This window comes from Cygnus atratus, chromosome 2, assembly GCF_013377495.2.
Source record: "Cygnus atratus isolate AKBS03 ecotype Queensland, Australia chromosome 2, CAtr_DNAZoo_HiC_assembly, whole genome shotgun sequence".
Classification (NCBI taxonomy): Eukaryota; Metazoa; Chordata; class Aves; order Anseriformes; family Anatidae; genus Cygnus; species Cygnus atratus.
The window spans coordinates 146,522,176-146,545,359 of NC_066363.1; the positions used below are offsets into that span (position 1 = coordinate 146,522,176).

General features: G+C 40.2%; 1 protein-coding gene across 2 annotated transcripts in view; it reads right to left on the reverse strand.

Moving 5' to 3' along the window:
* SAMD12 (sterile alpha motif domain containing 12) overlaps positions 1 to 23,184 on the reverse strand; it is a 159,086-nt gene that overhangs the window by 66,488 nt on the left and 69,414 nt on the right. Inside the window, exons 4-5 of one of the 2 annotated variants that reach the window (XM_050708492.1) lie at positions 15,794 to 15,934; positions 8,818 to 9,129 (exon numbers count right to left, since the gene is read on the reverse strand). In XM_050708492.1, coding sequence (XP_050564449.1) covers positions 9,083 to 9,129; positions 15,794 to 15,934 — 188 coding nt within the window. In that variant the 3' untranslated portion in view covers positions 8,818 to 9,082. Of the gene's footprint in view, positions 1 to 8,817; positions 9,130 to 15,793; positions 15,935 to 23,184 lie in introns of those variants that run through there. The other variant, XM_050708493.1, reaches the window with a different exon arrangement.

The window sequence follows — 23,184 nt, forward strand, 5'->3', positions numbered from 1 at the left end:
AGGAGAAAAGAGGGAAGAACATGCCCAGCCTAAATGAACCTAGGAGACCCACGTAACAAGCACAAAGCTCAGCTGTGTTCTGTAGCGAGCAGCACACAGTGTTAGCCACATGCAGGCAGGAAACAAGAACAGGAAAGCTCTTTTGTCCCACATATCGGTCACACATAGATATTATCCAACCCATCTGAAAATCAAACCTCCAAGAAGACAGAGCTCACTGGAAAAGATCCTGCTTTGCTCAGCCCTGTCAGATTAGTCCCAATGTTGAGAGGTCTTTAACCTTGTTTCAACTTTTCCCTAAATATTTAAGGCTAACATCGAGCTGTCAGCATTGAATTCAGGCTGTAACAGTCCTACTGAGAATGACTTGGTCTAGGTCAAAACCACACTGACTGTAATGAAGCAAACGGCCAAACACCTTGTCCTCTGACTCCACATGCAGGTCATGCAAGAGAGTAGGGCATAAATATGAGGAGATGGGCTGGGAAGGGGTTGTGGGGCGGGAGGAGTTCCCGATCCAAAAACCGCAGCTTCTGCCGTGCAGTGCCAGATGGAGCTGCTCTGCACATCACAGGTGTAAACGCGGATCTCAGATGTGTAAAGCAGCTTCGACCTTCAGCTTATCATTCAGCACGTACAAAAACAAACAGCCAGCACAGTGGGCTGCAGAATGCGTAGAGGCTCTGGTGAAGCCCTGCAGAAAAAGGGGATGGAGATGGGGGGTAAATTACAGAAGTCTTGCAATGTACGAGGTCGAGCAAAGAGGGATTGGACCTTTACTGTCTCAGTCTGCTAAGCATCAAAGGTGATGGATTAAGCATATCGCCCACTGTAGTTCAAGGAACTCATGCATATTATCAGTTTCTTAAAAAGGCCGACAAAAATCGTGAAGGAACAAAACATGTAATTAAAGCTGAGGGTCTGATTAGTGAAACCCAGAAATATCCTTTTGGAAAGCCAGCCCTATTTGCTGCAAATCAGTTTCAGCAGCCAATTTGAAGCTATCACACCAGCACGCTGTTATACGTAAGTTAATAAGCACTTACTATTGATGGTTTCTGCAGTGGCTGTTAAATTTTTAATCATATCCTTAATTTACTGTTTATGTTCTTATCCAATTAAAGTGTGTGTGCATGCGTGTGACAGAGAGAACATGGAAAGCTGTCTTTGCTCGGACATACAAACCCTGGGTGATGTATGTCCATTGGAAACATTTTTTTCCTCTTCCCTTATCAAATTCAGTGAGACTGCTGTCCTTTCCAAATATAAAAAGATTTAAAAATCTTGCTTTCTAAATGTAGAAGTATGTGTCTCCTCCTGCTTGATTTTTTTTTTTTTCACACAGCCCTCTTATTTTCAGGAGGATGCCATCCCAGTCTGCTGTGCTAAGTTTGCACAATTCTGCTGTTAGAAATGGGCCCCGCTGACCTCTCTGTACAATGCTGTAGCTGGAGTTTTGAAGTGAATGTCATTAAAATGCCCAGTGCCTAAAAATGGGCAGCTTTATTGGCACTTTCCTGAACAGAAATCCCAGCATCCCTTTTCATTTGTAGATCAGACATTTAGGTAACGCTCTGGGACATCCTCATCCCCAGCTCAAGCTTTCAATAGATTCCTCCAGCCATAAAAACTAGACGCGCTGAGGAGATGGGAGATGGATCATTTATTTTTAAGCACTGACAATTTTTCACGGTGATCAACAATAAAGTTCTCAATTATAGAAGGAGAGTAAATAAACTGAAGGAGGATAGAGCTTTAAAGAGAGCTGGGTGATGATGGAAGGAGAGAGATTAGAAAACCTCAGCGTCCAAGAGATGAGCTAATCACAAATAAAATGACATTACAGTCCTATTACTACCTCATGCTGAAAAAGTCCAGGCTGCCATCTACTTTATTTTGTTCCCAGGATTAAAAAAAAAAAAAAAAGCAGTTCTATCACTCCAAATATAACACCTCAAATTTCTTTTTCTCTACAGCAGAAGAAAAGTAAAGATAGGAAATCAATATGTTCATAGAAGAAAATAAACATCTGGAAGTTCCCACATAAGGGAGAAACGAAAAGGCTGCGGATGTCCTAACAGTGGCAGAGCAGGTTGGGGTCCTGTGTGGAGCTAAAAGCCTAATAAATAGAGATGAGTAAACTGCTTTTAGAGAAAATGCTGCAGTTACATTGTTCTTTTTGAGAAGCCCATTAAACCTGCAGCCGAAGCACTGGGCAGTTGCACACACCTTTGTGCAGGGACCGTTCCTCAAAACACCCCCACCAGGGAGTTTTTCTACCGAGTGCGCTCAGACCTGCACTCCAGGAACCAGACTCCTGCCTTTAAAACAAAAGCCGCCCGCATCAGCCAGGCAGCTCAAAAAGGCAGCTTCAGTTCTCGTTTTATTCTTTGCCCCCGGGGGCAGGAACTTTCAGCAAGGAAGGATGAGAATATGTAATAAAAGGGAGACAGGAAGGTCTCCAGTAGGCTCGGAGTCCTAAAGATAGCAATGAAACTAGCACGAAGGGAAGGAGGAAACCACCCTCCCACATGAGAGGAAACCCCAAAATAAAACCTTTTGGCAGATGGTAAAAGGCTTTAGCATTCAATAAAATGAACAAGCTGCATGAGAATGCAAAAGAGCTTCAAGGGAGACACAGAAAGCACAAACAAAAGAAGTATGAAAAAGCTTGGTTTTCCAGTCATTCTTCTGTGTTATTATTTTGAGTCATTTTTGGATAGGTTTTACCAGTCTTTCTATTTAATTCAAACTATGCAGTTCACGGCTTTCAAGAGACTTACACCTTCATTGCCCATATGAATTACATGAAAGGAAAAAGTTTTCAGCAACTTTTGTGAATTACAAAGCAAAAAGTTAAGTTCCCAATGAGCACTTTGGCTGGAGCTCTCAGCCTGGTCCTGGCCTTCATGTGCACGACTCGAACCACCTTCAGAGAGGCAAGAAAAGCCACAATCCTAAAATAATACTAATGGTTTACTGTTTGTATCAGGCTCAACCACATCCAGATAAGAGGAGGAGCTCAGAGGACAGGACCTGTCTAACCCTAGTTATTAAAGAACTCACAGTCAAGAGAAATTGCCAAAGCACAGGTAATTTATAACCCAGGACAGTTTATAAAATGAGTCCATCACTGATTCATACTAAAGGAACATTTAAATTACAAGTAAGAAAACCACACCGAAACCCCTTAACCCAGAACTTGTAATTTATTTATTTTAGCCTTTTTGGTTGGCGCTTTAATTTTACTACCAGCGAGCAGCAGTTAGCTCAGGTGAAAAATTCTTCACAGAAAGTAATAGGATGTGAAAGATGACGCTATGAATTGTAGCAAAAAAAAAATAAATCAATTTAAGGGTATAGCATAACCAAATGCTGCTAACAGGTACAGATAACGGCAGAAAAATTAATATACTAAGGCAGTGGAAGATCGGTGGCAAATTAAAAGTAGGTAATGTCACTTGTTATATACTTCACACTGAGAAGCAAAAAATGGCAAAATCTACTGCCTTGCTTTTCCTCTATTCATTTTTATCTAACCCAAATTAGATGGCTAGGCCTCCAGCTGACGAAGGAAAGAGCCTCCAGAGGGCAATGCATTGTACCTATCGTGGGCATCTGTTTTAGAAAGGCACAGATTATCTCTGGAGGTGGCTATCACTCTTCATTGATTACTTGAGAAATGTGAGCAATGACTTCAAATAGACACCTAACTTTTGGCTAGAAAAATAAGATACAAAACAGGTTTTGTGGTTTTTATTTTCATCGGTGATTATGAAATTAGGATTTCAAATAACATAGGTAGTGAGCATCATCAAAAGAAAATTTGAGACCAGGTAGGAAATAGCTAAGAAAAAGTTTATAAAGAGAACAACACATCAAAACTGTATTTTTGATATAATAAAATTGGCAAGGGATCATGATATTTTTCAGTTTTAGAAAGACGTATGCTGACTTAAAGAACAGAACACTTATGCTTCTGTATTTGTGGTTTTAATTAAGTTACTAAAAAGGGTTATGGATTTGATCCAGAGGTCAGCAGAGTCATCGGTACCCTTCATTGATCTGAATGGGCTTTATAGTCTCATGCTGCAGAGGAAAAATGGGGTTGATCTTCTTCTCATTTTAACTAGTTTCACATTTCACCAAAATCAATGGAGCATTACTCCTTCATTTGCCCTCATAGAACCAAGAGCAAAGTTGAGGTCTCATATTTTCAAAGGGAGATTATTTGGATAAAACCAACCTGGAGCTGGTGGTAGACATAGATTTGTATTCTTCTCAGTAACTACTCTTGCTATATGCTCACTGCATTAGAATTGATACAGATTGTGTGCATGAAGAGTATGGACCAAGTTTTGAATCATCTGAAGACTTTCTCAAAGACCTTATCCACATTAATTATAAGCAGCAGAAACTTAAAGAAGACACTAGCATCAGGTGCTCCTAATTCTTAGAGATATCCATGATAAAAGGATTCATTTTATCTGGTCCCGGCATCTGTTTAATGTTCCTCATCTAAACACCCTGGGTTCTGATCATTTGAATCAAGAGAAAACATGGAATAAACTTGTAAAACAAATTGTTATACTAGAATTATCATGTGATCAGTTAAACCATGTAGAAGTAAAATTCCCACAGTGGCAGGTCCCATTATTAGAGAGAACCAAAGAGATCTCAAGAACAGCAGTAACAGTATAATAAAGGAAAACATGAGTTGCTGACAAAGCAACAATCACACGTTTTAGTGCTTAACACAGCAGCTGATATTTAAGAAGGGAGAAAGAGAACTTATCAACAAAGAGTTCTAGCAAGCATCAGTAAACAACAATAATTCACTCTAAAAAAGAGCTTATTAGGATTAGAAGAAAATAAAATGCTATTTTCACAGCAACAGCTAAAAAACCCTCTACACCTAAAAGACAGATTTCTAGAAAAAAAAGACAAAAAAACTCATAGATATCTCATTTTAAGAAGATACAACCCAGCAAAAAGACATTTGTTACCTTGATGGGCTGTAAGGGCTGGCTATTTTCCATGATCCTCAAAAACTATGATCCAGGTTTAAGTAGAGATCTACAAAAGTCAACAGTATCGGTGATTAGTGTCACAGCCAACAGCTCCACCAGAACGGATGGCAGCTGCAATGCTGGACACATTAAGGTAATTCATGAGCCTAGAGAACGATGCATTCAGAAACTCCGCAGGTGACAGCAGATTTGTCAGTGGAACTGTGGAGGTAGGACTATCCCTCCCTTCCTTTTCCTGTCCCTTTCATGTGAAAAATGGTTTGCTTCAAAAAGTCTTTCAAGTTTGGACCAAGAATTGTAACCGCCGTGACACCGGGGGAGTGATGAGCTTAGGGAATTTGCAAAGGTCTATCTGCATCCTTAATTGCCTGACACTTTTAAAAGCCAGTCCATTGTCTAAGATAACGCTGATTGCTTCTTCCGGCATCCAGGAGTCTTTAAATGCGGCTGGACCATCTTGGCACCTTATGACAGAAAATCACAAGGCATGGCTGAATAGCATTTCACATAACTACGCTCTCTGGAACAAGCTGAAGAAATTCCTCACCAATCAACTGCAGTCTAATCAGCCCTTCAAACACTTAGGCTGAGGGGAAACCAGCGAAAGAAAACTAGAGCAGTAGATATTAATCTCTTGGCCCAACTTTAACAACAATCCTCAGTTACTCAGGAGATCGTAAAGGAATGAAAAACGAAAAGAAATAGCATTAGAAAGAAGCCTTTCCTCTTTGTTTCTTGAAAAGGCTGGAGTGAGCTAACACTTTAAAGAAAGAAGGAAATGTGATTACTATTCCCCCTCCATCTCTACCTCTGACATATGCTGAAGAGAAAATAAAAGAAAAAAACATACTGTTTAGAGGACTTTGGAGAACACATTTTAATAACACAAGTTTTGCATTACTGCTCCCTGAACAAAGACATAATCAGTTAGAAATAACCCCTTCTTTTTGCTTTGCAAAACCTTTTTTTTTTCCTCGTCTTTCTCTCAAAACCCATCTCCTGAAAATCCTACACAACAGTGCTCCCTCAACACAGAAAACACGAACTGAACTTTGGAGTCTGTTGACTGATGTTATTGCCAGCAAAGCTTCCTAACTGGTCTCAGTAAAGGACAAGGCAAAATTATTTGTTTCAAGACACAGTGTTGAAGTGGCTTCAAATGCACCTCACGGCATCAAAGGCCAGCTGATGGCAGCTGGGTGTCCCAGATGAACTGACTGGGAAGACCTGAATCCTATTTCTAGTGGAGAGAGCTCAAAGCTCTACAACCATGTCAATGTATATGCCTTCAGACTGCTCTCAAGCTTGAAGGGGAACCTTGACGTGCTTTCTTGTTCACATACGAAAGCCTTTACCATGCTTTCCCTATAGTTCCTGAGGATGAGCTCCAGCTCTCTTGTATAATGAGTGTGCCTGGTCAGAGTCCTGACATTTCGTATCGGGCTGTCTGGATATAAAACCAAGTGAGCACTCCTAAGCCCAGATGTTTTCTAATGAGGTTGTCTTCAGGTGGACATCAGTGGTACAAGCCAAGAGTATGTAAACTAACTCATTTTCTAACTATGTGGATAACTGAGAATAAGCTGTAGGATGTGGGTGAAACCTTAGCGCGGTTGAGGAGCTTCAGAACTGTATGGCATTGCCATGCATGCACAGCCTAAAACTCAACCCTTTACTCATATACTGAGAAAGACAAAGACTTACTCAATGGCCTTAGAGATGACACCTGAGTTCTGTAAGGAACTGCAGATTTTCACAATGCGTCCTTTCTTCACACAGGTAATTTTTAATAAGACAGGTGACTGGGAGTCATTTTTTTACTGGTAAAAACTTTGAAAATTCTGTGAATGTAAAACTACGCATAACAGTACACATTTCAATATTCATAGAATGGCTCGGGTTGGAAGGGACCTTAAAGATCACCCAGTTCCAGCCCCCTGCCATGGGCAGGGACACCTCCCACCAGACCAGGTTGCCCAAAGCCCCATCCAGCCTGGCCTTGAACACATCCGGGGATGGGGCATCCACAGCTTCTCTGGGCAGCCTGTGCCAGTGCCTCATCACCCTCTGAGTGAAGAATTTCTGCCTTATATCTAATCTGAATGTAGCCTGTTTCAGTTTAAAGCCATTACCCTTGTCCTATCCCTACAGCCCCTGACAAAGAGTCCCTCCCCAGCTTTCCTGTAGGCCCCCTTTAGGTACTGGCAGGCCGCTGTAAGGTCTCCCCGGAGCCTTCTCTTCTCCAGGCTGAACCACCCCAACTCCCCCAGCCTGTCTTCATAGGAGAGGTGCTCCAGCTCTCTGATCATCCTCGTGGCCCTCTTCTGGACTCGTTCTAATAGGTCCACATCCTTCTTATACGTTATGATCACACAACACAGCTGTAACTGAACTGCAAACAGAATAATAGGTTTATTGAAAAAAAACATTTATCTGGCCACTTACTTCCATTAATATTCACATTGAAAACCGTGGCTGCTGTATTGATGTTGTCATCTGCTGGAATTAGCACTTAAATAAAAAAAATTACAGGTGTCTCATGAGTACTATCCTCAGGCTGCATAGAGGAAAATTAAGTATTTGTTGACAGCTGTTCAGAATTGTGTTAGAATTCAGAACTCCTTAATGTCAAGGACCACAAGATCATTGTTAAACACTTCAATATATTACTTTATAGGGAATCAATTTCAATTAAAATCCATTCAAATAGTGACTGGAAAAATTCTATAATATTGATCTTCAGGGGGAACTAGCATAGCTAAAATTATTAATCATACCTGAATATGTCATAAAACACTGGTCTAGTACCCATGTTTTATAATCATGTCAAATAAAAAGGTTAAAAAAATCAACCCTTTCCTTTGTGGAAGATGCTGGAGATCTGCATACTGCTTAGTAATAAAAAAACCAGATCATAACACTGCTGAATGACTGTATGACTGAGTAAATGAAGGTGCTCTATCACAGGTAGCATAAAAGCCATTAAGCGAAAACTTTTATTTGAATAGAACCACATTCATTTTTAAAATTACATTCAGAAATGCTTTTAAAGAAATTGAGTGAAAAAAGAGAAAGTTTTAAACAAAACACATACTTTTTATATAACTTAGAAAAGCAAGTTTACAAAGGTATAAAAAGGGGAGGGTTTTTCTCCCACCTCCCTTGATTCTTTCCAGTAATTATAAATCTTTATTGCACAGGCCATAAATGCTAGCAACAACAGGAAGAAAAAATGCTTTTGAACTATTTGGCAAAGTCCACCTATGTGGATTGAAAACAGCAAAACCTTATATTTTCAAAAAGGGTTTAAGTGACTTTCGTGTTTGTTACAAGTACCAATATGGTGAAACACTTTGCTAACAGAACACATTTATGCAGGCGTCAGTAACACTGGTTTCATAAAATCAGAAATACTGTGTTATCTGAGTGAAGAGGGCAATTCATCCAGCCTTCAGAGCCGCATTTTGCTGCTTGGGAGTTTACATCTAGGCATAGCGAGTGGGAATTGATCTCACCTAATATTAGTCGTCTGCCCTGTAGACAAATATACCTGACAGACATCCTGATCTTCTACAATAATCAATGGAGAGCAACAGGAACAATTCCTCTGATGTGTCTGAGATGTGACTGGTCTGTACGTGAAATACAGAGGATGCATGGCTACTACTGCACGCACATAACAGTGGGATTGCTTCGTCTCTGTAGAAGGCAGAAGAGTCCCAACTGAAGGCACACAAAGGTAGGCTTTGGAAGTTTTGGCTCCACTGAGGATGCCATATTTCTGTTTGTAAAAAGATTTCTTGTGAAGAACTTGGTTGATGACAAAATAAGACCGATACTAAATGGATAGCAAAAGAACTAGGCAGGGATTCTTCCTAATGCAGTACTTCTGGATGCTGGGGAGCACAAGGGGATGAGACCACAGAGAGAGTCCAGGGTTCTTGGCTCTGTCAGAGACAGAGCATTTGGAAGTGGGATAGCGTTCTGATCCAGAAGGACATTTCCTATCCTCTTATTTCCAGCTCTGCTCATTCAGATTGTCCATAAAGGTGTTAGCTGATGAAGACTACATCAACCAGAAGCCCAGCAGTGTAAATTCCTATGCGTTTTCCAAGGGGTAGGAAGGTATAGTTAGAGCTCTGATTCTTCATTTATTTCACAAAACAACTATCAATCCTAATTTTATTCTAGGCCCGATTTCTGGAAAACCTCATTAGAAATGACAAGTATGTTACATTGTAAATGGCACCATCTTACAATATGTAGACGTGATTTATTTGAATTCTGTGTGAACAACTGTACCTATTGCTGGAATCCCTTTTAACAGCCTGTTCCTTTCAGCTGGGTGAAAACAAGTGATTTCTGCTGGCATTGATCACAAACAGCTGCTGTTAAATCACAGCCTCTGACTGTTCAAAACTTTCCTATTTGGTTGAAAGTCTTTCATGACTGGTCACAGCACAAACAGCAATATTTAAATTTTTTTCTTAAACCTTTTAGCAAAATTGTTTCTTCTCTTTCCAATTTACACAAGAGTGGGGAAATATGCATATATATAAAAATATATATGTAAGATTTATTCATTCAACATGTAAGACAGTTTTGGGTATGGATTAGCTTAGAAGGGCCAAACTCTCCACACCTAATTTTCCAGCATACTGACTTCTAAGAAATTTGAAAAGCAGGAATGAGAAAGAAAAAAAAAACAACATTAATAAAACAATAAGAAAACGAGACAACCGGAATCAATCGTATAAAATGGATAAAACTGCATTCCCGCTAGACTAAGTTGCAATATCATTTATAGAAACATATAAAAATGCAAGCATCTAATAGTATTATACAGCTAAAATCTTGCCGTAGAAGTTTATCAATACAAATTTCATAGCTGCTTACATGTTTCCTTATTCAAACTCCAAAATAATATGCTATGCAATTCTGTACTAAGCACATCCAGAGTGCACTACAAGGTATCGTCCAGTGTTCTGGAACTTACTCTGTCAGCTGGCTCACTTGGTTGTTTGATATGAATATATATATATTAGCATCACAGCAACAGCTAAAAGGTAACTATTAGAACCACGGCAATTCATTGGTCTATCAGGGACTGTTGATTGCACTGTGAAGTCTATTCTTCAGGTTAGAAACCAGAAATGTGCAATTCAAATAACTGATGCCATAGATGGAACTTGATATTCATCATCACCGATGCATGTATTTTAAACATTTTTATCTGTGCTCAAATAGACACTCCACATACAATATTCTACTTCAGCTAAAACAAATGAAAACTATAGAGAAAGCCTCAGTGCATACTTGTAACCTGAAAAAATTGATTTTCAGAAACCTTAACAGTGCCTAAAGTCTGAAAAACCTCTCAGAAACAACCACAGCTTCTGACTACCAAGACTATGTCCTCTTTAAGTGCTGCATATGTCCTTGACCAGGAGAAAAATACAACAAAGACTGCTCTTTTGTACTCTAGGATGGCAACAAAGTCATTTTATGGTCTTGGAAGAGAAGTGTTAAGCACTTAGCACAAGTGCTAAGATTCCTACAGCGGCAGAGGAGAGAGAACATACAACGGAAGGAAGTGAGAGGGGTAAGGACATATAGAGAAAATAAACCAGTAGAGAAGATTAAAACTTCTTTTTCTGTAACCAGGCAATTTACCATGTTGAGTCCTGGAATACAGTAGTTTATCCCTGGACTTTTGGACAAATTCTGCCAATATTTCCATGCTGTTCTTTATCTTAGATTTATGAGGTCTCACAGAGATTTTGGAGCACAACAGGAGCACAAAGCAAAGGAACTCAGCTGGGAATTAAGTTTGCTGAAGCTTTTCTGAACTATCAAGTGTTTTTTTCTGTGCATTGGATAGATGCCATGTATGCAGCATATGCAAGAAACATTTGCATAGTAATTTGTGCTAGAAGAAGAAAGGCTCTTCCTGACTAGCTGGAAGCTTCCACTTAGGGAAAAGAAAAAAGGTGAGGTCAAGATAATGAAAACAAAAGAAAACGGGTGCCTGGTAAGAGGACAGTCAACATTTCAAATGCCTCATGGCTCAGAACACCACCACAGGGACATGAAACCCAAATTCCACAAGTGTTACACACTTCCTCCCATCAGCTGCCTGGGAAGGCAAATGCACTGCCTACCTTGAGCGCACACAGAGGCAACATCTGCTGTTTTTTACAGACATGAAAAAGAGTATTTCTGGCGGAAGGAACTCTTGATTCCTTAGGTGCCAAAACCTTGAGTCCAGAATGCACCCAGGAAAGAAAACAGTACATCAAGGAAGTGTAACAGGATCACCCTCTATCATGAACTTCAGTTGTTCTGACTTCTTTACAAGGATGACAAAGAGTTGTCCTGATCCCAAGCCACGGTTCTTTAAGAGACATAAAAGACAGTAGACAACAACAGTTCACATACTGCTGTATCCATAAAGCCTACACAGCAGGGCGATGGCAAGCTGCAATCTTCTCTTGATTCCAAAAGACTTTCCAGTCCTGCACTTCAGAAGGCCCTGTGTTCTCAGATCTTCTCGCTGCTCGAGCCCCTTTCAGGCAGGTGTGTAATTCCCAGCCATTCATGCTGTGTACCAGACCCATCACAACAGGGGAGGTCTTCCTATGTGGGAATTCAGACTATGGGAGTAAGTCTAGCACTTCAAGGCTTTGATTATGGAAAATGACAATGAACGTCCTCAGACACGGTCGTGCAAGCTGGAAAGGCAGCGTTCAAATTCCTCCCACCTTCAATATTCACAAGGAAGAAGCAGACAAGGTGAACAGGAATTAGGGTAATGTTTCCGACAGGCTGAGAGGGTTCGGTGCCAAACAGCTCAAACTTCCTCTGCTTGATCATGCCTGACTTTACTCTAGTACTAAAAGGCTGCTAATACTACAAAAATCCTTAAAACAGGATTCAGTGGGGTGGGGTTTGTAGTTCTGGTTTATTCACCACACTGACCCTGAAAGCAGTATTTCTGTTACCAGTTTCCTCTAATGCCCAGTGAACAATCCTTCGCTGGAATATGTGGCTCCTACTTCATCTTTCCTCAGAAGATGAGATGCACCTTTGAAGGCCCTCTAGTTCCTTTCCTGGAAGAATAAAATGCTAGGGCATTATAATACATTTTGAATGAGACTATTCTGGAAATTGAAGGAAGAAAAAAAATTGGTCTTATTGTGGTTACCAATGGGCACATATGTTTTTCAGTAGCTTAGCACCAGGGCAGGATGAGTATAAAACTTACTGAAGAAATAATGTCAACAGGTATCAACAGCTGTGATGCTTTTCAATGAAGCATAAACCCTTATTCTAACACATTTTTCTAGCAGGAGACTTTTTATTTTTATTTTATTTTTTTTTAAGAAAATGGCACATCCTGTGGCCAGGCAGCAATTCATGTTGCGCTTTGCCCTATATGAAACTCAGAGAGAAGCATAGGAGAGGCTCCAATGTCATCTTAAATGCAGGTATCTGAATTTTAATCTAAATCCAAAAGTGCCTCATAAACTCAGCCCTATTAGCAGATGGCTGGCTGTCTGTGGATACTTTGCTGAGAATCACACACAGCATTGTTCTACCATTTTGAGGACAGTCTCTTCTATGCTAGCCAAAACCAGGACTCACATTGAAAAATCCCAAAATAACTTCTTTGTGCAGTTATGTAAGGCTTTTTTTTTTTTTTTATAATGATCTTTCAGCTCAGGTTTAGAGTGGAAACAGTACAATAATGGTGTTTCCAGCAGTGTGCAGCTCTCCCTAAGAGACACTGGAAGATATTTTGTCAAATTAGTTCCTCAACATCACTAAGTCTAGGAAAAAAGCAGAGATCAGTAGTTGGGCCTGTACCCTTCTATCCTAGCGCAGGTTGGAATAGCATTTCTGCAGATAATAGCCTCAATCAGGCAGTTCTTACTCCAAAGAAAAGTCTTCCTAAAACTCGAGACAAGTCTTCAATTACACAACCACATACTATTCTGGCTTTAAGATCCCCAGAACTGACTGGATGGTGTGTCCTGAATGAAGAAGAATGAAGGAGTTTTAAGCAATTTTCTAAAACAGGAGTGGAAAAGAATGCTAGTTCTCTATTGAGTTTTTAAAATGAGGTTAACTTTCTCTGTGGGCAACAGAACACAAAAACACTTAAAATATCTGATAAATACTTCATAATGCCTTTTTTGAAACTTTCCCTGTCCCCTCCAGCTTCAATCAGGATACGAAGAAAAGTCAGTGGAAGTCGTTTTGCTGACATCAATGGGCTCTGAATTAGGACCTCACTGCTTGTAATCCTGCTGGTGTGTTAAATGAATTCAGAAAGGATTTGTAGTGGCTTCTTTTACCTAAAGATCTCTTGAGCTCTGCATTGAGAGACAGAGGGCTTTTTCACATTTTTGGAGGACATTTTGGAGGACAGCAGAGGACAGTGTAGCTACTGCTGCACTGAGGGCTGCATTTTGCAAGTTGAATTTTCAAAAAGCAGAAACTGCTGGCATGCAAATCTGTTACTCTTCAGAGAAAAAAAGATCTCCAAAACAGAAAAACACTTAGAGCAAGCTATTCCAGTAACAACCTCAATTAGAAATGTATAAGCCATAGCAAGTGTGGACACTGTTTGAAGAAACTGGGCAAGGGGACAGAACCAGTTTCAGAGAAAAACTGACATCCAGTTTTACAGACTGCACTTATTTGAGAAAATGTATCTTAACCTTAGTACTTGCAAACAGGCACTCTCAGCAGACACACTCCAGCTTGGTGTAAATGAAGTGATAAGGGATAGGAACACTGCTGTCAACCTATCACTCATCGTCCCCTGCTCTGGGATCACACGATTAGCACAGACCTGCTGCACAAGGGAACATTCAGTGGACAGCTGTACAGCCCCGTAACTCTTGCTCTATTTAAGGAGGCTAAAATGGAGCTCAGTGCAGCACAATGGCTAGTGCCACTCTGGGGGAAGACAGCAGGAGCTGCAGACCATCAGCTTTTTGTCAGCTTGTGCTGTTTTTCATAAAGCACACGATGGCATGCCTTTATATGATCAGACTAAGCAACACTGTTCTCTCTACAAGGCAGAGAGAGACTACATTAAACACACACCCATACATCAATTGCTGAACTTTCTTTCATAGTTCAGTATGTGTTTATTCATGCCCTTACCAAAGTCCAAATTTGTATCTTCAGCTGCACAGACAAGGATTAAATCTCAAAGGATGCTTCACTAAATTCCTTGAAATAGCAGTCACCGCTGTCTGACTGATCATGACTCATAGTTGATGTGTCCGGAGGGAAGCCAGAGAGAAACAGAAAAGGAGAAGCCTGGAAACACATAGTCCTCAATACTAAAAACAGGTTCATGCAGAAATCTATCTACAGTGACCGACTGACCCACATTTACAGCTCCTGGATCTTCACTGTCCCATATCAGTAGAGTTTACTTCCATAAACCAGCCTGCGGCAGTGATGGTTGACAACCAGAACTTCACAGCCTGTAAACTCTCCAATAACACTTCTTACGTAGGGGAAGAGAGAACCCAGACAATACCAGAGAAAAGGATGTAGGAATAATGGATGAGAAGATGAATGGATGAAGGGAAGAGGGCTCTACACATCTGGCGAGCCCTGATGCTTCAGCATGAGCACTGCCTTTGACATGACAAAAGACGAGGTGAAGTCATATTCACAGATCATGGCGATATAAAGGAGCCCTTAAAGCTCCTCATCACAATCCACAAGACACCGAGCCTGAAGGAACTATTCAGCTCTTTCAGCTAAAATGCAGCTTACTCAACTAATCAGAGAGTTTTTCCCCAAACACAGTGAGAAAGGCTTAATCGGGAACATAATGTCATGTGTGAAGGACGTTTTGTTAAAAATATACTGCATGTACTGAAGAACTCTATTTTTTTCATACGATGTGACATATTACAGGCACTGAACCAAAACGCCACAGAAGTGTGTGGTTTATGCTATCTCACTGGACTACCAAACAATGTTTAGCATTGAGAAAGTACTGCAGATATGTATCAAAAGATGTATAAATGTTACTTTACACTGTTACCACAATGACTGCTTTTCTTCTGTGTTACCACAGCTGTTAAAAAGCCCTAATAGAAAACTAATAATGCAAGTCATTATAAAACATCTTAACCTCATTTTGAAAATATGTACAAGCTTTCTTGTTACTCCTGCTTCCCTGTCTCCTAATCAAGATCCCCATATTGAGCCCAGTTTTGCTTTTTTTTAGCAGCATAAATTAGAAGCAACTCTATTCAAGTCAATAAAATTACTCCAACATGAAAAAGGAATCAGCCATCTGCAAAAAGCTGAGTCTAACAGGTAATTTTCCACTGACAGCTCTTACCATAAAACAGGTTATAGAGATTACTCTTTTATCTCACATTGAAAGTAAACAATTAATGCAAAATGTACAGCGTCTATGAAGACAGCATGTTCTCTTCTTGTTCCCTTTATATGTAATTATTTTCATGTTAGTAAGCAGACATTTAAGTAAGACCGCCATCAGTGCTAGATGGAGCCTACTCATCATGCAAAACAGGCAACTGAACATCTCTGTTTATTTGTGCATTATTTTACCTTTTGTTCCCAACTTGGAAAGCATGTGGAATCTATGAGGCATTTTCACGCATCATTTCTTGCTGCAGAATGTCAAGTCACCTTTTATTCCCTCAGGCAAACTTCTCCTACCTGATCTCAAGAGCTGCCCACACCGAAATTATTTTTCATACCTTGTGTAAGCAGCTGGAGGTTTCGGACTTCTTCTCTCACCTTCAGCTGAAGGACTTGCTGCAGAATGTGCTGTCGCAGGCTTTCCTGGGCAATGCCCATTCGTTCAAGCTTTTTGTCAGTAAGTCTCAGCAAAGCACGGCCTGGATGCAAAAGTCAGAAAGAAAAATCACACAAGGATTTCCATTAATGTAATATTCTCACTCTGACAGGCTAATTTCCTACAGCAAAAGCTCCCAGCCCTGAAATACTTCAGTCTGAGATGACAGAGTCTCCTCAGTTAGGTACTGTTTTACTGTCAGAGATCTATGTTCCACTCTTCCCTTTTCTCTTGACTTTATATATTGTTTTGATATTTTGCGAGCCATTTGGACATGGCAAATTGGTATCTGGTGCCATTTTAGATGACCAATTGCTGTAGCTGAGTGCCAGCTGGTCTCCCCCAGAAGTCTACAATTGGTCCAGGTGTCTAAATAGGCCCTCACCTATTATCAAGCATGTAAATTACTGTCAAGAAACCACCAGTGAAAGTGAAATTCGACCAATTTAATCAATTTTTAGATATGCTGAGGATGAACGTTGTTGCAATTCAGACATGTTTATAGTGTAATAGCAACACTTCTCAGGAGAGCCCTATACTTGGAGATCCAGCCTTCCAAATCCCTCTAAGCAGTAACCTATCACAGCAAAACAGAAAAAATGAGCCAGAGACTTCCCTTACATATCCCCATACACAATCATTTGTATCTAAGTCATTCCTGAAAAAGCTGTTTGCCCAGCTATAAAGATTGCCCTATTACAGCCTTTGCAGGCTTTGAACTCTCTGTTCACGACTTATCTTCTCCATTAGGGTAATGTTGCACCACGGTCCCATGCAGACTGTAGATATTAAAAACAATCCCCACTCCCCACATTCTGCTAGTGGAACTCTGACTCCATCTTTTGGGCACCTTCACGCCATGAGCAAACAGGAGGAAGGCGGCACATTGGCGGAGCCAACACTAGAGAAGTATTTGGACCAAGCAGAGAACCAAAGCATCAAGCAGAGCTTTATATTAGGAGGAAAACAAACAAACCTTACTCTCTTTCGTTTTCACCAGTTTTGTGAGCTAATACAGGGAGGAGAGTCCTGTGGCCCTCTACTGACCCTTATTTCCCAATGTCTATGTTTGCCTGGCCACAGGTGCCCTGGCTGACACTGGTAAAGCACACTGGAGCTACATCGATACCACCTCGGAAAACGGCACGACGCTTGGTTCAATTTTTTAAACAGACTGAACTTTTTACTTCCTCTAGTTCTAATGGCAAGCACTTTTAATTATTAAAAGTCCCTTCTTTGATTTCTCAGGCTTTATTCTGAAAGCAGAAGAGGATGGTGAAGAACAAGTTACTCTCTCTACAACACAGCAGCCTCTGTGCTGCCATTAGTGGGGCTTTTGGATGAATGGTGCAATTTAGCTCATCATAAAGCATTACTCAACACAGCAAGATAAGGCCCTTATTCAATCTCTTTCTTTACAAAACAGCAATATGGGTACAGAATTTTTATGATTATTTTAATTAAAGAATTTGAGATAAGTTAACCACCAATAATTCAAGGGGACACATAAAATTTGCCCCAAACCAAGTAGTTAGCAGCATCCCCTTCAATAACTGCTACATTTCACTCATAAAAAGTTTGGTGAAGTGGTTGGTGGGATCTTGATATGACGTAAATGTAATGTAAAGTGCTGGGATATTATTATTAACAATGCAAGATCTCATTGATCAAATGAAAAATGACAGGGTTCATTCATTTCCTGCCCTTCCCTGTCTCTCAAGCACTCAATACCATGGAGGATGACCTTTTGATTAGGAGAAGTTTCTTTGAAATCATAAACAAGAAGAATTCTACGGGTTAATGTAATAACAAACTATGGAAATTAGTTCCTTGCAGATCAATGCCAGCTGTCCAATTCCCTTGGTGATAGAGATAGTAATAATGACTTCAATTTTTATGTCGCCTTATCACACTAAAACATCTTAAAGCAATTTACAAAGGATGTACAGCAGCCTAACAGTATGGTCTGTAATGTCAATCTAGCAACTGAAAGCAAACAAAAAAATAAACAAACCGTCAGTTTAAAGAGTGCCAACATCCATGTCATCTTAGGGCAGGGAGTCAGCAACAGTAATATGAAAGGACAGACACAGGCCATGTATCTCATCCAGTGTCCTCCACTTCTTTTTGGCCATGGATATAGTCACCACTCTTTACTTCCTCAGGGCACCTCTTTATTTCATATTCAAGTCAGTTTTCTACCCCAGTCGCTGCCTTTGGAAGTTGAGTGTGCACAACACAGAGACATCTCTTTTCAACTCCTGGCATGCCAGTTCCTCTGTGGCTTTGGCTCAAAGCACAATGCCATCGGAAAAAAATGTCTTTGACTCATACTATTTGCAGCAGCTTTTACAAGCTGCCTTAAATTAACTCTTTCTTGCACCAAATGCAAGGTGACCTGTTGAGGCAGTGATGAGGCAAGAAGGTAAACATCCATAGGCAGAAGTTGGCATTTCCAGAATGCAGGAAGTGACCTGAACTAAAACAAACAAATCCAATCCTCCCCATACTATCTTTCTTCCCTCTCAACACTCAAAACAACAAAATTCAAGTCAGAACTGGAATAACTTATTATACTGGTACTAAGTCACGACTTTGAAAAGATAGAGCTAATGACTGGAGTCGCCAAAGCCAGTTAGTTGCTAAGACCAAGGTCCTAATAATCAGCTAATGATTTCAGATACTTCACTGTATTGCTTCCTGTACGGTACATACCTGAAAAGTGCTAAGGACTCTGTAAAGGTTATTGAACACTGAGCTTAGATGTCCAGAGAGGTTGTGGAGTCTCCATTTTTTGGAAATACTAAAAACCTGACTAACAAGGTCCTGAACAACTGGCTTTAGTTGGCCCTGCTTTGAGCACGGGGACAGGGCTAGACGATTGCCAGAGGTGCCCTCCAACCTCTGCTATTCTGTGCTGCTGTGGCTCAACCTTCACGAAGGATCTCAAGATTAAGATCTATTTTCATTGAAAAAGAGAGGATTAATGAAGAAAATTAATAAGCATACCCAAAAGATGGTCATTTTGGCAAGCATCAGAGATAAAAGAGACAGCTATGCAGAAACCATTGGGGCTAGATTTTTAATTCTCAGAGCATGTTGGACAGAATATATTATCAAGAGCAGAACACGTAACAAGCATAAGGTTTTTAAAGAGTGTACACTGATCTCTGCTAGGACGCAAGTAAGGAACTTTACTTACATCTCAGGAAAAGTTCCTCAAACTAAAGAATGGCTGCTACCTCTTTAAAGGCTGTTTTATATATATGTAGAAGTAGCAGCTACATGCATAAAAGACACTACATTTTTTTTCTAAAGTATCTTGGCCAACAGAACAATAAAGATTGTAGTCACAAACACATAGGCCTTGGCTCAAGTTATTTGCACGGCAGGGAACCAAATGCTTTAAAAAAAACCCACAACAACCCTCAGTATCTCTATGCATCTTTTAGCACCTAAAACCCAGCCCTCACATACTCAGGAAGGAACAGCCATGGAACATTCTGAGACACCCCGAGGGCAGACACAGAATATAAAATACTTTCCAGCTTAATAATGGATTGATGGCCTAATTTCTTCTAATATGACTTAGCTGTTGCAGATCTCATCTGATCAAGCTGGGATTAGATGAAAATTTAAGTGGAGGGAGAAACATTGCATGCCACAGAACATTAATATGAGTATAAGCATTGGTCCAATGAGGTTGGCATTGGCCCTAGAGCAAGGAATGTGGCACGGTCGGCTGTACCTAATCAAAAATGCTCATACCTACCCTCATGGGTACAGCCTACTGCTCCTCTTCTTTTCCCTGAGCCTGCGAAGCTGACAGTTCACAGACATCTAGAGGCAGACCATGCTAGAAGCCCTGATAGTATACTTGTAAAGGAGGTGAATGCTTCAGGAAGAAAGGATTTATTAAGTGTAGAAAGAACTGAAGAAATGCAGGAAAGCAAGAGCAAATAGTAGGAGGTTGATCTCATGCAAAACCTTGAAGAGAACTATGGCTAATTTAAAGTTGATAAGATAATGAACCAAGGGTGGGAACAAACAACGTGTGTGAAACATGGCCAAGAAAGGTGATCTTGTCTTCTGAGTGCAACCTGATAGGCACACATGAATATCAAGACAAAATATTCAATTCACTTACCATGGAGCACAGAATCTAACTGAGAAAGAAAGAACAGGACAGAGAACACAAGGACATGAAAAATGCCCTACTATCAGACCAGCAGTTCATCCAGCTTTATATTCAGAGATGTATTTAGGGAGAGCTACTGAAAGGGTTACTTTCTGAAGTCATTCCCCTTGAACTGTGCCTGCTACACTAGGGATACTAGAGAGTACATCATTTTTAGCACCTACATATTGTCCTGATGTCCATAAATTTGTCTTCTTAATCCTGCTGATACTGTCTGCCTCTGCAGCCTCCTGGGGTAACAAATTCCAGAAGCTCACTGACCATTTTTGCCTGTTTTATATTGATTTCTTACTAACTGCTTCAAGTGTTCCCTAGCTCTTGCATTGCAGTATTTGGTGAACAATCCCACAATCAGCTTATCTGTTGCCTTCATGATTTGTAAACGTCCATCATTTGCCTTTTGATCATATTTCTGGATGACAAACTTAGAAAAACAGGAACACAGAATTCATTAAACCCCTAAATTATCCAAGCTGAAAACCTGAAAAAATATTTCCATGCTAGAAAGGCCATTTTAAATTGTTGTTGAAATGATTGTATATTCTTAATTAATTGATAATAATGTGCCTCTCTGGTTTTTGTATAGACCAATTTCAGACATATTGCTTTTGTATTTATCTCTTTAGTTCCATTAACATATTCATAATTCTAGTTCACTGCTTTTTTCTACTTGAAATAGTCTGATCACAGCTTTCCTCTTTTTTATACGGGCTGATGTTTGCTTCTCTTCACTTCAGTGCTTGAAAACAAGCCTCCTAGGACTTACCAGGTAAGAAATTTCCGTGACAGAGATAGAGACATTAATATCATTGTTCGGGTGCTGGTGAGACAGAAGTATAAAATCCTCATCACACGCTCAGGAAGGAGGAATTCAGACAAGAACAGGCAGAGAGAGGCTGTGACTTTATAGTGAGGAATGGTGCAATTATTTCATGTGAGGATGCTAGATAAATGTAAACCCACCTACAGAATGAAAACAGCCTCACAACGGCAGTGGAGAGAGATGAGTACCAGGGAAAGAGAAGAATTATTAAACCAAAGAGCTAAGTTAAAAAGAGGAAAGATGGATATGAACACGATTGAGGAAGCTGGGTTCAGGAAACTTTTGTAAAAGAAGTAGTACAAACCAGCAATCATGCATATTTTCAGAACAAACTTGATATGACTTAATGGTGTTCGTGATAACCCATCAGATCTTATACAGTCCTAGATTTTCTGCTTTCCATATAAGAATTTAAGAGCATGTCTCTTTCTCATGCCAGTCTTATCACTAGTCAACCAGACACATCAGTCACTTCATCATCAATGCCCTGGGGCAAATCTACAGCTTTTCCTGCCAAAGCAGTTAGATTTGGCTCATCTTACTCATTATTTAGCCCTAAGACCAGTACAGGCTGTTGGCAAACGGCAGTTGCATTGCCACTCTCTTTGCCCCACTTCAACTTTCTAACATCTCACTAATGAGGCAAGACTCAGTTGCTTCAAAAGCAAAAATGTCAGACTTACCACTGCAGCAAACACTTCATCGATACCTACTAGCATAGTGGCAAATGCCAGCACAGGCAAAGGACAACTTTCTCCCAGAATTGCTATCGGTAGCTGCCTGGTGCTTCTGATATGATGAACACTTCTCAGCTGGGGACCCACTTAGACAGGAGACATAAGGAATACTGGTATGGAAATAAAGCAGAGGGAAGAATTGTTTCAAATGATATGGAACAGAAGGAGCAAAGAAGACCCTTCAACCTTGATGAATACAAGATCTCCAGCTAAGGAAGTTCTCTAACATCCGTGACAGTATTCTTGTGCTTTCTCATCCTGTTAGCAAATGCAGAAAACCTCCATGGAGCAGAAGGAATTACTTCCTGGTAAGTCATAGGAAAGGGAGAGGCTCACATCTCCAGCATTCCTCCAGTGGAAGAGCAGGAAAGCACAGGAAGACATTTTAGATTTGCTTATGTATCAAATTCGCTTTGGACTCGCCTTTATTTGTTAATATCATCATACATGAATAAGATGACTTTCTGGCTCTTTATCACTCATTATTTGCTGGCTGTGGATGAGGCCAGCTCTACAGTAAACTTTATGAAAGCAAACACTGTCATAACTGGTCAATTAATGTCTGATTAATCTCAAAAAAGCAGCTATGTAAACAAAGGCGCTTTCTGAATATTATCTGCATCCTTTGTTTTCACATCATCTCTGTTTACAGTTCTGAAAAGAGGAAGAGATTACTATTGTTACTGCTGCCATTAAGTCTACCATCAAACCAGTTTATTTCCATAAAAGCCCTCTCAAGTTGCAGTTCTCTTGCACCTTTCCGCCCCTTTCCTGCATTTCTGAGCTAAAAGCATGAACAGGATATGGATGAAAAATAACACAATCTTTAACATAGCTATATTTTCAAATACAAAAATAGCAGCAGCCAAGACATGACTTTGTTTCTAAATTTCTCTGTTTCTGACAAGCTTATTTAGCAGTCAGTAATAAATCTGTGAAGCTATTTAACTCAGATTTCTTAGTGTGGCCTAACTCCCTCTCACGTTAGCATTGCCTTCCCAGTTCCCTCCATGTTCCATCCAGTAATGCTGTTCTTTTCTATTCTGAGCTAGTCCTGTGAGCTACGTACCTTCTGGTCCCCAAGGTTCTCTGAAAATGAGCCATCGTAGAGTCATTGAATCACAGAATCATTAAGGCTGGAAAAGCCCTCCAAGATCATCTGGTCCAACCATCCCCCTACCACCAATGCTATCCACTAAACCATGTCCCTAAGCACCAGGTCCAACCTTTCCTTGAACATCTCTTGAATTAAGAGAACATGGGTCATGGATATTAATTTTAGGGACTTAACTTTAGGGATATTAATTTCAGAACAAAAACTTCTTGAAGTCAGTACTATACCCTTGCTCTCTCCCTGGTATACATTTCTTTCCAGCCAGACAGCTCAGAACAGTCCAGGTATCTTGAAAAGCCATGCTAAAGTCAAAATTCCCTCTACAGAAATAGGAGTCTCCCGACTCCCACGTCCTTCCATAAAAAAAATATAAATAAATAAAAGAAATTCCTGCTCCCTGACTCATCCACATATCTTCAAG